This window comes from Poromitra crassiceps, assembly GCF_964638095.1.
Source record: "Poromitra crassiceps genome assembly, chromosome: 23".
Classification (NCBI taxonomy): domain Eukaryota; kingdom Metazoa; phylum Chordata; class Actinopteri; order Beryciformes; family Melamphaidae; genus Poromitra; species Poromitra crassiceps.
This window is the reverse complement of record NC_139639.1, coordinates 447,985-464,243: the sequence shown is the minus strand read 5'-3', so window position 1 is coordinate 464,243 and position 16,259 is coordinate 447,985. Positions and strand designations below refer to the sequence as shown.

Sequence of the window (16,259 nt, the reverse complement as noted above, 5' to 3'; positions counted from 1 at the left end):
ATGCAACACATAAACAACTTAACTTAATGCATGCACATCTGAGAGCCATATGAATAACTAAATAGCAGGAAATCACAAAACCGCAAAAGATCACTGAAAAAATACTCCTTACTTTCAAAAGAAAATTTGTTATTTTGGGCATGATTGAATGAAAACCTGAAGTAGTCAGGAATAAGGAGGTAGCTGTCTTATTTTGAAAAATGCAAAGAACAGAATCTGAAGCAGGAGGTGGTTGTCAGAGATGGTTGTAAACAAGGACAGAATGGGGTTAGAGCAGCAAGTCTATTTAAAAGTGAATGTGAGGGTTGTGTCCAAAAAGCAGGTTAGTAAATAAAGTAATGAGGAAATCCAAATTCAAATGCAAAACATTAACACAAAAACATGAGATGAACTTGTCTGCTTCTGGAGCTCATGTTGAGCTATGGCGGCAGTGATCTATCCTGTCTGAAATGTTGCATCTTTCCTTGTGTGCTTCAGTATCAAAGCTTGGCTTCGCAAACATATATCTCGCATCTGTGTTTGAGAAAATGTTTGATTCCATCTGCATGTTTGTGTGCTGGTCAGTCTCTGCTGGGCGCCGGTCAACAACACAGCGCTCTACGAATCCTCGTCCAGCTCTCGACTGTCCGTCCTGGCTATTTTTCTGGGAGGTGCGGTGTTCTCCCCCTCCGCTTCTTCCTGCTCTCGCTTTTTAGCTGAATTCTGATAATACAAGGTAGAAAGGGAGGGATTCACAAAACTATCAAGCAGCAACGTATATCCCAAAATGTATGACAAACCAAGTGTGACACTTTAACACCAATACCAGTTTTTCTGAAATAGTATTTCTGCTCCATGGGACTAATTCAACCAAATAGTGAAATCAGTGAAAGAAAAAATGAGGTGCCTACCATCAGTCACTGGGAAAGCTAGAGTAGGTAGCTGAACATTGTTGTCTCTCTTGTGGTGCTGTAGATTTATGGCAGTATAGCATGATGGTTTCTATTGTACTCATTTACATGGCAATATACCATGTTGTGATAGTCTGAATTGTGTCTCTATGTGAATGCTCGCCTTGGAGTATGGGACAAGGACGAGTGACATCATATCATGTGTACTCATGAATGTTTTTGTGCATCAAACAAACCTGATTATTTATTTATTTTACTAATGCCAGAATCTGTGTATATTTGCCAGTGTAAAGAGCTCTTGCTTGATGTTCCCTGTGGATAGATTTTCACTCATCTAAACATTTCCAGCCCTTTACCTTTTTATCCCATTGCTGATGAAGATATCGCAATAAGATGTTTGTCTTCTCTGTGACTATAACTGAGAGAAACACACACACACACACACACACACACACACACACACAAATCAGATCTCAGAGACGTTCAGGGGTGCGCACAAGTTAAGGATGGAATTCAAAATAATCACCATGTTCCCATAGCCTGGGAAGTTTAAATAGGGTAGGACTGTGAGGACTTAACTGTTAACAGACATCTCGTGCAAGGCTAAGATTGACAGTGAGACCATGAAGAAACAGATACAGCCGTTTTCTGTGCTCGAGGTATACTCTTTTTCTCAACTATATGTACTTACTATGGTCCGATGGATAATCCCGGGTTGGAAGATACACAGATGGTCGACGGTTCTAAAAATTAAAATAAGATTTAGATAGACATGGGCCTGTAAATATCAGTTGGATAAATATTCTGTTAAAAACTGCAAAAGCACTACAACATTTGATTTCCGTTATCTAATGAACCATTCTTGTTTTTATGACCACATGCACCAGCAAGTGGTGACTCCATCTCAGCTAGTGTCACCGAGGCAAATGTCCACAGCATGTAGATGACTTACTGATGCTTTACACACAGAGTCTGCATGGAATCTGCTGAAGTTGTTTTTGTTGTAGACAGGTAGTCCTCTCAGGAAATTTGCCTGTTAAAAAAAATACAACAAATGTCATCAGAAAAGAGGGACAACCAGAGTTGTAATGTGTGGCCAGGAAGGTCTGGGTGCCAGCTAACTTTGAGGTAAGCCCGAAATAAACGAAGAACATAATGCAAATTCTCAACTATTATACTTTACTAGAAATATACTGTAACATGAAAATGGATTGTGATGGCGATGTACACACACACCCAGCTTGAATACTACCGTACGTATGTATGTATGTAAACAGTCTTTTAGCTGCTAGAATGTTGCTAGAATCTAGCAACGCCAATACAGTACAACCAATAGTTGTAACAGCTATTAGCTATAAACCTAAACTATTATTGGCCACGCAGAGGGAAAGGAATGCTGTGTACAGTCAACAAATAGTGAACGTACCTTCTCCATGTTTATGTCCGAGTCCCAGGCTCTTCGCTCTTGCCTCGGTCAGACTGGAAAGGAGCAGCTGCTAGTGCTACTGTTAGCCTTGTTATCGTAGCCAAGATTGAAACCAGTTTGTCAATTCGACAACTTCTTGCGTTTGCCTCGATACATAAACCGTATAGGAATTTGATATGTTCGTATCCCCTTACTTTAATTACTCGAAATCATTCGCGGACTTTAAATGAATTCCACAAAACGGGTATTGAAGGTCCTTTTAGAAGCTAACTTGCTAGTTCACAAACTCCATTTTTGTTGTTTGTCTGTGTGGGGGCGGTGACCTCCGCAGAGCCCGGCGCCTCATTGGCTGGAGACTAGTCGAGGTCGGAAAAGGAATGCTCTCATAGGTTAGCGTGTGATTATGTAACAGACCAATCCCCCCATACAAGGAGGGGTTTGTCTGAGGCATGAAAATGAAAACAAAATAGATACCTATTCATGTGTGTATGTAGTTATGTGTTGTCCTCAACTGCTGTCGAAAATAGCCATTTCAAGTTCAGTGCACACGATCCGTGTCGGTGAAGCTACTTGAAAGTCGTTTTTCAAGAAACCAGGGTACGTGTTTACAGTTAACTGTAAACATGTACCCTGGAGGGAAATAATTTTGTAAGTGGCGACATGTGACCTTGAGGGGGCAGAGCATAGGAGCCTGTCAAGATGTAAATAAAAAGTACTGATTTTACAATTAGTTGTTAGAAATTATATTTGAATTGTTATTTAATGTCCCTATTTTCTTTATTTGCTCCACTTGTAGTTGTTACACTTTAAAAATAACTTAAACCATAAATAACATGCCTGACCCCCATGTACTGCTTTAGTTTTTGTAAAATGTAAGAGTATATTTTTGTTGTTTCTAACCAAAATAATTAGTTTTTCAACACAAATCTTTAAATTTCACACATTCCGAACATGAATATTGTTGAACTACAGTTCATCTCAGTTTGTGAATAGAAGTAGGAAGTATAGACAGTGCCCGTTAATTAATTAGAAACAAAACAAGACCTTTCATAGCTGCAAACTCATGGAAAGTGAAAAAGGTGATAGATACCAGGGAAATCCTAGAGCCTCTTCACAGTTTCACAACAGTTTAGATACAAAGACAGATCCATACAAAGCACTCAAAGCACATCTGATCACACATTCTATGAAACCACAAAGGCTGTCTTTAATTTAGTGTCTATGACAGCTCAAAAATGTGTCTTGAGTATTTTGTTCCTCAAGTTTCTATCTTTGGAAAATATTTGATTATCACAAATACTGATTGAACCATTAAAGAACAAATTACTAGCGTAAATCCTATTTAGGGTGTTTTCTCTTTGAAAATCACACAGAAATTGTGTTTCTATTTACACAATTTTATTGTTTTATTCTTATTTACTAAGACAATAACATTTTTGCAAGATCCTTTTTTATTATAGATCCATTTTGTCTTTCAACCCAATGATTTAATACAGGCAATGGATGTGTCAATATTCTGACATGTAACGATTATGAACAAAACGTTATTTAGACATTCGTTTTAATTATTTTCTATCCTGTATGAAATCGGGCTCCATTACAATTACGAATGACTTACTGAAACTAAAAAGCTTTTTTCACTCAAGGCAAGAGGCAAACAATTCTGTTTTAGAAGGTTGATTTCCATACTCATGCAATCAATGCATTGGGAAAGCCAAACCCACACCCATTATCAACACAAGTTCTTTGCAGGTCGTTGAACACAGAGTCTTTCATCACAACCAGCATTTCTTTCCTCGAAAGTCTTCTTATGGGTTGACCAGAGACTGTTCTTTTCCAATGGGGCCCTTCAGTGCGTGAGCGATTTCCGTCCCTTCAACATCCGCCGTAGAATCACCTCGATCCCGCCGCGTGTGCTGATCCTCTTGATCCAGCCGTGGGTCCTCTTGCGTTTGATGTTCTTGGGCTGATACTCGTTGCCTCTTTTCCGTGTTCGGACCTGCTGGTACTGCCAGGGCAGCTGCTGGAACACTCCTGAGCCCTCAGCTTGCGACGGGAGTGGCCCACATCTGGAGATCTGAGGTCCTACAGTTGCTCTGGATAGAACCCAGTTGCTCAGTAGTCTGAGGTGAGAGGTTCCAGCTACTGTGAGGTTTAGCGCCGTGATGCTGTTGGAAGAACATAGATTAGAAAGGTTACCAATAAATGTAATATAATATCATATAAATATGTTACAGTGCACCATTAATTAATTTAATGGATAGTGGGAGGGGGTGACTGCCCACTATCCAATCAGAGAAATGTTTACATTCTCTGGGAAACGGAAGGTCAGATTGCGATGCCTCTAAAGGACAACGTATTTTTTCACCCCGAATCCAACGCCACTACCTTTGAGTCTCTACGAGTTACGGTTGCGGAGATATGGCCGCCCAGCATGCAGGGCTACAGGAGAGAGACAGAGTACAGCGGGCGGTTGGGAGTTCCAAGTTACTTACCAAACACTCTATTTCAGTGATTGCTGTCAGTTATTTTAACACATACAAAAATCACTCACAGCATCTTTAAATCTGTTAGTGAGCACTACCGCCCTGCCAAGATAATCCATCCACCTGACAGAGGTGACATATCAAGATGCTGATTAAACAGCATGATTATTGCACAGGTGTGCCTTGGCCTTGGACTGGTCAATGGTCACATTTAAAAGGACACTCTAATATGTGCAGTTTCATCACAACACAATGCCACTGATGTCGGGAGTTTTGAGGAATTGGCATGCTGACTGCAGCGATGTCCACCCGAGCAGTTGCAGGTGAACCATGAGCTCAAGAGTTCCATTTCAGGACAGCATGACACATTGGAGATGGCTTATGGTAGTGAAATGACCATTCATGGGCAACAGCTCTAGTGGACAATCCTGCAGTCAGCATGACAATTGCAATCTCCCTCAAAACTTATGACATCGGCGGCATTGTGTTGTGATAAAACTGCACATTATGGAGAGTGGCCTTTTATTGTGACCAGCCCAAGGGACATCTTTCTGTGCAATAATCATGCAGTTTAGCATGTTGATATGCTGGCACACCTGGCTGTCAGAGGGATGGAGTATCTAAGGTCAAGGAGAAGAGCTCACTATTCTGGGATTTAAACAAATAATCTCCAGTAGGAAGAGCATCAGCCAGCCATGCTAATATTACTCTTGCTAGCTATCTTGCCAGCATCGTAAAGAAACACTGCTGGCCTTTGGTTTTTCTAGCATGCAAATATAGGAACTGTATTACCTGCTCAAAGGTTTTACTCCACTCAGTCGGGAAAGTGAGTAGCGTATCACATTCATTTTGGACTATTTACGCTGTTGACACACACGAGCACACATGAATGTCATATACATGGGCTCCCACCCACCGTTCATTCAGCAAAACGATTGGCTCAGACGCTTTCGGCCAATTGAATAGCTTCTTACTGGCAAATTGCATGCTGCCTTCAAGTGCTCCTCGTAAGCTCCAACTTTGGAATTTAAAGACGTAGCTGCATTGTTATATCATCAGCTGTTGACATAGCTTTCATGCCCTCAGGACATAAACGTTGCATCTAGCTGCAGCTCGGTAACAAGCCGTGTGCTAGTGCCACGGAAACTACTACTGCCAGCCAGACAGTCACAATGACCACTTTATTTAAGCAACTCGTTAATTAGCCTTAATTAGCAAATTTTGTCTTACAACAACAGGTCAATAATTTAACGTTTTAAATAGTCTATTTTCAGGTGCAACATTGGTGATGCAATTGAGATATGATTGAACGTAGATCGAACATTTTAAATGGGTTTCATACTAATCAATCTGTGTGTGTGTGTGTGTGTGTGTGTGTGTGTGTGTGTGTGTGTGTGTGTGTGTGTGTCTCTCTCTCTCTCTCTCTCTCTCTCTCTCTCTCTCTCTCTCTCTCTCTCTCTCTCTCTCTCTCTCTCTCTCTCTCGCACACGCACACACGCACGCGTGTACTCATCCCTCAGCCTAGCAACAGGGATACAAGACACTCCCATTGGCCTCTGCTCAGCCTTGGCCTGTCGTCTATTCGCCGTGTTCATTTGCCACTCAGGAGGAGGAGGAAAATGACCGGAGAGAGCCGTGGATGATGCGGATACAAGGGCAGATCTGGGGCTGGGTTTGGCTCTGGTGCGCAGCAGCAGTGGATGATGATGGAGAAGGGGGGAAAATGCCGTTTGTTATCATCATGGTTATCTCATTGATATGCAATTGGCACACTTATGGATGTATGCTGTTTCATCGTTTCAAGCCCCTATGCATAGCTTGTTGATATATCAGTCCAATTAAGCTAATTAGTAGCTTTCACTATTTTGCAGCAGCAGCAGCAGCGTAGATACATTGTTGCACCAAATGCAACATTTTTTCATCGGCCCTTGACTGTCTACTTGGTGCATATCACAAATCATCTTTAATCATCAACATCTGATCCTGCAGGTAAGGAATGGCTTTCTCTTGCATTAGCCATGTTGTATAATTAGCTGATGCTTATGGCTGCAGCATCAGTAAACACAGTGCATGACGACTGTATGTAGGCTATTTGTCCTAATAATGGCCTTGATGCTTGATGCAGGCTTGATGTTTTGAAGTCTCAAAGCCATAGTAAACAGGGATGTAAACTAGTCAGTCACCTTTAGGTGACAGTCACCTTTTTCATCCTAAAATAGGAGGATTTCTGAGTGGTTTTATGACTGCCCTGCTATCTGTCACCTTTTTCACTACCAATGACTTTGCATCCGTGAGAGTAAACATCTAAAAAATAATCAGTACATTAGGCCTGCAAAGTATGCAAAGATGATATATAGGCTACTCTGTGTGGAATCTGTCTCTGTAAACGTGCATTGTGCAGTTATCATTTCAGACTGCCGTATTACCGTATTGTAGGCCTAGTGATGGAAATGGCTTGCACATTGTGTACCTTATGCGTGTTACTTGGTGGTAGGCACATAAACCTAATTCTGCATTGCAGACAAAAAATTAAAATGGCTGAGTAACCTTCGGCCTTGACTAGTTGGGGGGGGGGGGGGGGGGGGGGGGGGGGTTGAGAGCAGTCCACCTTCAGAACAGCGTTCACTCATATTCAAACCCCTCTTACTCAATATAATATAGGTCAGGGGGAGAGACTCTGATTTTGATGCTTGGCTGTCTGTGATCAGAATTGGTATAGTTATCATCAAGGCATCTCAAGGCCAGGGTCATCTGCCTTGAACGGTTAGTTGTTGTTGTTGACTACTGTCATACAGTAGGTTACCACTTTAAAGGGACCTCCCCTCCATCATGTACCAATAGCTGATGTGGTTTCACTGATAGGTTAGTCTCGCTGGCCAGCCAGACTACTGATAAGTTGATACTGAATTAATGACTGAATGGATTTGTGATTGATTATGTGTACTGTAGGCTAGGGTCCACTGTGTAGGGTGTAGGCTATGTGTGGATAGATAGATAGATAGATAGATAGATAGATAGATAGATAGATAGATAGATAGATAGATAGATGAAACTATGGGGAAATGCTGCACTGTCCTCATGTGTTGGCTTTAATATGAAGCACACATTTTGAGTTTATGCTGAGGCAGATTTGAGCATTCAAATGGAATGTTGCTGCGGTATGCACAGCCAGGCTACTTGTGTGTGTTTGCTGCGTGTCGACTCTCCATTTCGATGTGCGTGGGAAGGAAGGACAATCACAAGTTTCTCCTGGAGTGGCTCCAGGGTGAAACAGGATAGTGACCGTCAGACCTTCAGACACACGCATGCACGTGCACATGCACGCACACGCACACACACACACACACACACACACACACACACACACACACACACACACACACACACACATGCTGACTGTATTGTGACAAAGAATAGATGGATGATAGCTTTGCCCTTTTCCCCACAATGTATATATGACTTTGATCTGAGGAAAATTGCATCTGCTGCTGATGAAAGCAAATATGGAATCTGAGTGTATAGTAAAGAAAATGGTGACTAAAGTCCTCCCCTATAGACACAATCATATTCAGTCCATTAGAGTAGGTTAATAATGTGCCATTAATATTTATTACGTATTATTTTATTTTCCAATTAGTTCCAACGTCTAGACTTTATGCAGTCATATGCAAAATGGTAATTCAATTAGGAATCATGATTTAAATATGATTTACAAACATGTTACATCATATAGAAGTCTTGATTTAATCAGTCTCATTGAGACCAAGATCCCCTTTTCAAGAGAGCGCAGCCGAGTTACATAACACTGAACAGTCAGGCAACATACAGAGACAAACAAAACATTCACAAGCATCACAGAAAATATCAAAGCTTTAAAATCCAGGGGGACTAGAAATCCTCATTTCAATGTCCTTTGTAATTCAAGGGGGTAGTACTGGAAACCACTCTTGCCAATTTGAATATTTATGCAGGGATTAGAGATATTGGGGTAGTTTCAAGAGCAGAGCCTTATATATAAATACAGTAATGAAATCCCCTCCTTTTTAGTAAACATGTTGTCCCCTGCCACCAGTGATGTAATAGTTCCACTCTTGGGTCAGTCAGTGATCCCTGCTTTACCACTGAGTCCCCCTAGCTGCACAAAGTCAACGTTACAGTGTGACTAACAAACTAAAGAACAAATTAATGAACTAACGGATAGAGACCGAGACCGATCCATAGTCCCCACTTTGGTGGGGCACAATTAGAAGTATAATGGAGTTGGGATCATTGTGAATAAGGATTAGGCTCAAGAATAGACCCCTGTGGTACACCTTTAGTAATCTCAAGAGAACTTCATTTGAAATCAGCAGCAATAACTTGAGTGTTCCAGAATGACAAATACAACCAGTCATGAGCAAGATTGTCCAAACATATGAGAAGCAATTTATTCATTAACTGTACCAAATGCCCTTGATAGTTCAACAGAGAGTGTAGTGAACTGTTGATGTTGTTGTTGTTGTTTTTTACCCAGAGAGTTAACAGTATAATTTATAACGAGGGTTGTAGCTGTCATTAAGAAACAAAGAGAGCCAATCAGAAAATCTGACATCAGAATAAGAGACAAATGAGCTGCCTTCCATACTGTTGGGATTTTATTAAATGTCAAGTTAAAGGTGTGAGCAGCTAAATGGTAAAATGGTAAATGGCCTGCATTTATATAGCGCTTTACAGTCAGTAGGTACATTCACCCATTCATACACCGATGGCGGCAGGCTACCACGCAGGCTGCTGGCACACCAACGGGAGCAATTTGGGGTTCAGTATCTTGCCCAAGGACACTTTGACATGCAGACTGGAGGAGCCGGGAATCGAACCACCGACCTCTTTTATCCAAAGCGATTGGTGGACGACCCGCTCTACCTCCTGAGCTACAGCCGCCCCAGCAGCTAAATTAGCAGGGCCCTAAAATGCAGATGGAAATGCTCAGGAGTCAGGATGGATCTTCCCCTGTAGATGTCTTATATTTAGCTCGAGCCATTAGTTATAATGGCGCAGAGAAAAGCTCCCACTGTCGGTCCAGTGGAGTGACTAACTTTGAGTATATATGCATGGTATGATGAAATCTGCTGTGTCAGCAGTAAGGCAGTGGCACACTGTATTCTAACCAGCAGACTCTGAAGCTTAACCATGTCGCTGTGACACTCTCCATTCTGTTTCCTCGTGATAAGCAGTCTGCCTTTGTATAAATAGTGAATTGCTAATGATGCTCTTATTTGCACAACTGCCAAAATGCAATTAATTTAGCCTCGACTAATTAATTTAGCCGTGACTGGACATGAACAGGACTGACGGGGACCGCTGTTCTCTCTCGTCTATTGCAGAAAGGGTTTGGCACACCTCCCAATTGCTACCATACAGTTATGAGACATACACAGTCATGCGTCGTGACGGATATTTTCTATTTATATCCTGAGGCTGACCGTGTTGAAAGCAGATACAGGGCTATTTATAGCACATGTCTAGGTCAATATGTGAATGGACTGTCTCCGCCATGCTGAAAACAAGCACTTGAACGGGTATTGTTTTCCTGTTGTCTACTCATGAGCTTTGAATCTCTGAATGTCAAGCTGCTTTTTCACCCGGGTGAGTGTTAGACGATCTTTGTAAAGGATTTTTGAGATGGACTCAAAATGGCATTGTTATTTTTGATTTGTATGTTGGTTTGTAGTGGAAAGAGCCTGTTAACAAATTGGGAACTTCTTCGTACAAATTGGGAACTTCTTCGTTCTTGGCGTTTCCTCTTCCTACTAAAGAATTCTAATAGAGAGAGAGAGAGTAAGGAGAAAAGTAGGTTGGGATAGGGCTAAAAATGAACCTCACAAAAATCTCCTCTGTTCATACACATCTCTATTTTTCTGTTTTGTACTTTTCACAAAGTAATTTTATTCTGTTCCAAATGAAGCATCTTGAACGCTGCTGAGACTTTCTGTTGTATTTGTGTATCTGGAGTTTGCAATTATTTTCATGATGTCTGCTTTGATGTTGTGTGTGTGCAGGGAAGCACCATGCTGACCAGCATCACTGACGGGATCTTGTGCTGCCTGACTGGGAAAGCTGCCAGCCTGGTCTTACCCCTGGAGTCGTCTGAACCCTCTGATGGCTTTGAGTTTGTGGAGGTCAAACCCGGCAGAGTGCTGCGGGTGCGGCACATCGCCCCCGAGCGCCAGCCAGTGGTAACGGAAGACCAAGTGAAGACTCACGGCGATGGTGACGGAGACGGTAACGATGATGGCCACGTTGAGGATTGTAATAGTGAGAGTAAAAGCACTGGCAGCAGCAGTGTGCACTGCAAGAGGAAGATCACAGTCTACCGCAATGGACAGCTGGTGATCGAGAACCTGGGCGACGTTCTGCACTCTGAGATCCTGCATTGTCAGGACGGGGACTTGGAGCCGTGCAGCACCGTAGAGGTGGAGCTGGCTGACTTCAAGGAAATAGCCTCTTCTCCGGACCCCAACCCCATCCCTCCACCTGTCCCTCCACCCCTCGGGGACCAGAAGCCCGCTCCGCCTCCTCGCCGTCGCCGTCGCAAGCCCAAGCGCACGGTGAGCATCGACTCAAAGAGGGTGATCTCCAGCTGCAAGGGGACGCACTCGGACGTAGCGCTGTTCTTCGTGCACGGCGTCGGAGGCTCTCTGGACATTTGGGGCAGCCAGCTGGACTTCTTCTCCCGGCTGGGCTATGAGGTCATCGCGCCGGACCTGGCTGGGCATGGGGCCAGCACCGCCCCGCAGATCGCAGCAGCGTACACCTTTTATGCCCTGGCAGAGGACCTGCGTGCCATCTTCAAGAGATACGCCCGTAAACGCAACATCCTCATTGGTCACTCATATGGGTGAGACTTTGCTTGGTCAGATGCGTCTGTTAGAAATGGCTATAAATAGGGTCGCAGGTTTCGTATCCACATGGTACCTCCGGCTTGGTTGGGCGTCCATACAGGCATGATTGGCTGTGCCTGAGGGTGGGAAGCCGGATTGGGGGTATGTGTCCTGGTCGCTGCACTAGCGCCTCCTCTGGTCGGTCGGGGCGCCTGGTCGGGTACGTCCTAACGGTGAAGCTCCCCCTGTCAGGTGAAAAGAAGCGGCTGGCAACTGCGCATGTGTCGGAGGAAGCATGGTGCTAGTCTCGGCTCTCCCCAGATCGGCAGAGAGTGGAGCAGCAACCGGGGCAGCCTGGGGATAAATTGGCCAAGTATAATTGGGGAGAAAATGGGGGGAAATCGAAAAAAATGCTATAAATCTTAACAATGTTTACTTGGTGAGGAACTGAAACAATTCGCTCATCTAAACTTTGATTATGTTATCGCGTTAATTTTGATCCAAAATGACTTCTCAATTGTTAACATGTTGTATCCGTTGCATCTCTCTCCCAGGGTGTCGTTTTGCACCTTCCTGGCACATGAGTATCCCGATCTGGTCCATAAGGTGGTGATGATCAACGGAGGAGGTCCCACAGCTCTGGAGCCCAGCCTCTGCTCCATCTTCCAGCTGCCATCGTGTGTCCTTCATTGTCTCTCGCCATGTTTGGCTTGGAGCTTCCTCAAGTAAGATCTGCCACTGCACGCTGCTCAAATTAACACTGACACTGTGACACATCATAGAAACTTCCCTCATCATAGACAAAATAGCATTGGTTTTAGTCATCAAAAAAGGGAACAAAGGCGTGTTGCTGAGCTTGATGGGGCAACTGTAATGCATTGTCATAATGTCGACAATGTAAAGAAACGGTTTTCAAAAACGCGACCTAACAGTGCCAGTAAACACGTCCTCTCTCTCCCGTAACTGCAGAGCTGGATTTGCGCGTCAAGGTGCCAAAGAGAAGCAGCTGTTGAAGCAGGGCAACGCCTTCAATGTGTCTCCGTTTGTGCTGCGCGCCATGATGAGCGGGCAGTACTGGCCCGAGGGCGACGAGGTCTACCATGCCGAGCTCACCGTGCCCATCCTTCTGGTGCACGGCATGTGTGACAAATTTGTGCCCATGGATGAGGACCAGCGCATGGCAGAGGTACGTACGACGCCACACACACAGAAAGGATATGTATGTATGCCATCTACCGTACATACATGAAGGCAGCTTTGATTATTTGCTGCGCCTGCTTGTAATAATATGTTATATACAGTAGATGATTTTGATTAATTTAAGAGTGGGGGTGGGGGGAGGGTTGGGGGGGTGGTTGGTGGGGGCGTGTCTTGCGGCACTCTGCATGATGATGACGCCCACACAGTCTCCGACCAGAGGAGAGCAGAAAAACCTGCTTAGTTTTTCATGATTTTCAAAGGTAATTTTATATACTTCGTGACTTCAAATTTGGCTGGGTGGTTAATTACACATTTTTCTAGTGTGACAAACTCAAAAAACATATTTATGCTTGGTTTCCGGGGACTTGAACATTTTGGGTGCCGAGTAGGCGCAGAATAACACATTTATCACGTTCTTTGTGCTGCAGGATGAGCTGTATTGTAGTGCTATGCATTCATTATTTTGGTTCCCTTTTCTAGATCCTCCTGTTTGCATTCCTAAAAGTCATTGAGGAGGGAAGTCACATGGTCATGATGGAGTGTCCCGACACCGTCAACACCCTCCTCCACGAGTTCTTTCTATGGGAGCCTGACATGTCCAAAAAAGACACGGCCAAGATGGACACAGACAAGACTGTCACTGTCGGCGATACTCTCCAGACACTGAAAGCAAACAAGCCCATGGACAAATAACCCAAAAGGAGTCTAGTTGATTGAACCAAGCAGAAGGCCTTCTTTGGCACGTGTTCTTAAGGCTGCTCCCCGGCTGAAGGCTGTTATAAACAGAGCCACGTCTTGAGGATGTGGGTGGCTACTGGTGCTCCAAGATAAAGCGGGACTGTAGAAAAGACTGAGGCATGGAGGCGAGTGGAAAAAGATGGAACGTACATGAAGATGAGAGGACCGGATGCAAATACAGACTGCCCATTACTGCTTGTCTTTTTCCACAGATGTCTGTGTTCCATCGTGTCCTGTTTTGCAAAATGACACAATACTTGGAGGTCCAGAAGGACTTTGTCCATTTTGTGAATTGTGTATATGACATGTTTTCGGTGAAAACAGGCCACCGACAGACCAAGATGCAAAAGTCATAATGACTGTGAATGGTGTATGAATTCCATTGCGTTCATCTAATATATCCTCTAAAGCACTATGGAGCATCGCACGCACCCCATCTTACATTGTGCTTTCATTAAAATCTGGGATAGGGATATGTCGTGAATGGAGTTGGTGCCAGTGTGATGACGATATTGTAGGCTCCTCAGCTACTGACTGGATGATGACATGAAATATATACAATAAATACATGCTTAGTATACTGGCTGCAAAATGTAATAAATCTTAGGCCTACATTCAATAACTACACGACCACATCCATTAGTTCAATTTCATTGTGCCTGAAAGAGAAACACAAGCAAAGTCACTGTCAACTGCAAAACCGGTCGCTTGGCAACGATGCCCACACACTGTCCATCCGCACACACAAAAGAAGAAAACAGCTATTGTCAATTAAATTGGTGCCGAGGTATTAGAGCATTTCCCCTCCAAAATATTTCGTTTGAATATCAATTCAAAAATCCTACAATACTAAGTGTGTCTACTTTTTGCACAATATAACACATTTGTTATTTGTGTAATTTGTAGTTGCCGCATGAAAATGAAGTCATATTTAAAGAGAGGTCTATCTGTAATTGGTTGAGAAAACGGATATGAATAAACGCAAATGGCAAAAGAGCTGAAAGTAAGTAAGTAAGGAGCGGTTTGCTTCAAAGAGTTGTAGTATACAGTATTCTCGTACTAAAGGATTCTCAATGCGCTCCTCTTTTGTACTCAAATGAGTGCTCTTCTTACTAAGTGTTACCTTGTTTTTATTTTTGAAATAACAGCAACTGCCATAACAAATCTATCTGGTTGTATTTGCAACTTCAAGCTGTTGTCTTGTTGTTGGCTAAGCTGATAAATGTAAAATAGGAGTATGTTCCACTACTACCCTCCAGCTAGGCCACCCTATTTACTGTATGTCAGACTGATAGAATAAGCTAAACCTAATCTTCACTCAAAGACATTCATTCAGGGATGCTATTTTGTCTCATAATGAGACCGTAAAATGTGCAAGATGAAAGGTGTGAAGCACAGTCTATTATGCTCCCTATTAGTGCTGTTGGTGCACAAAGTCAACTCAATTGGTGGATATGAAACTGGGGTCTCCAATGTGGAAACCCAAATATCAGTCAGCCAAAGGAGGAATTCCCCTTACAAAGGGGGATATTTGTACTCTCCGGGTCTGTTACATTATGCACATTGTCAGAAGATGGATGCAATATGACTGGTCTTATGCAACTGAAACAAAATAGAGATGAGTTTTGATGCTGGGCAAAAAGAGAGTGGACATTTGATAGAAACACAATACAGTTAGCTGGCCCTGATGCCTCAAAAGGTAGACTATATTCTCTATGGACTTTCCAAAATACCAATAAGTGCTGCTGATGCAATGTACTGTATCTCTCCCTTTTGGTGTAAATGGTCCACAAGGACTGCAGGGTGCACATGTACCATCTTCTTCTGCTAAAAGTGTGCATATACAAACTGTCAGTGCTCCAATGTGCTATATCGTTTGTGGTTAAAAATGTGTTCATGTTATTGTTGCATTTATTCATGGGAATCCTATCAATGCACTGCCTGAATGTAGATGCATATAAATATATATATATATATAGTCTATCAAAACTGTTGAATTCAGTGTATGAATGTGCCTTTCCTGGCATGAAATAAAACCAATATTTGCAGTCTATGGGTTTGTTTGTTTGCTTGCTTGCTTACTTGCTTACTTGTGCACCAATTTACCCTCTCTACAAGCTACAAGTGTGGGAAGTAACAGTATACAGTAATTTGATTACAAAGAATATAGTAACTGTAATATAATAACTGTAATATCTTAATCTTAATAATCTTTCTTAATAATAATACTATAATTGGAGAGCTTTCTGTTCAGAGTTGCAAGGCACAATCCGATCGCCTCCAAAATTGGCCAAAACACTTTTCAGGGGGGAAGGGGGTTGACATTTTTAGGCCTTCATTCTCACTGAGCCATTGTGACATCATCAGCATCCCGTCCCTGCTTCCCACTCATGATGTCATTGATGATGTCACTATTGACATTGTGACATCATTTACCACTAATGATGTCACTGATGATGTCACTGTTGCATTATGATGTCACAGATGATGTAACTTTGACATTATGATGTCACAGATGATGTGGGAGTAGGACAGACTGGTACTACACTTGACTGTGCCAACAATGCCGAAAAGGAAGGTACCGGCACTCTGCGATCCCGAAGCCAAGTGCAAGAAATCGGCTCGATCTAGAGAAACTCAGCAGCGAACTGCCGAGGAA

General features: G+C 43.0%; 2 protein-coding genes across 2 annotated transcripts; one reads left to right on the top strand and one right to left on the bottom strand.

Moving 5' to 3' along the window:
* Positions 1-3,641: 3,641 nt before the first annotated feature.
* mrpl34 (mitochondrial ribosomal protein L34) lies at positions 3,642-5,714 on the bottom strand. The gene is made up of 2 exons (XM_083659205.1): positions 5,595-5,714; positions 3,642-4,484 (listed from the first exon to the last, which is right to left on the bottom strand). The coding sequence occupies exons 1-2, from the start codon at positions 5,648-5,650 to the stop codon at positions 4,166-4,168; spliced, it is 375 nt and encodes a 124-aa protein (XP_083515331.1). The 5' UTR covers positions 5,651-5,714; the 3' UTR covers positions 3,642-4,165.
* Positions 5,715-10,849: 5,135 nt separating this feature from the next.
* On the top strand, positions 10,850-13,555 carry abhd8a (abhydrolase domain containing 8a; the record flags this gene model as incomplete). Its single annotated transcript, XM_083659179.1, has 4 exons — positions 10,850-11,679; positions 12,217-12,387; positions 12,632-12,848; positions 13,343-13,555. The coding sequence occupies 4 exons, from the start codon at positions 10,850-10,852 to the stop codon at positions 13,553-13,555; spliced, it is 1,431 nt and encodes a 476-aa protein (XP_083515305.1).
* Positions 13,556-16,259: the final 2,704 nt, after the last annotated feature.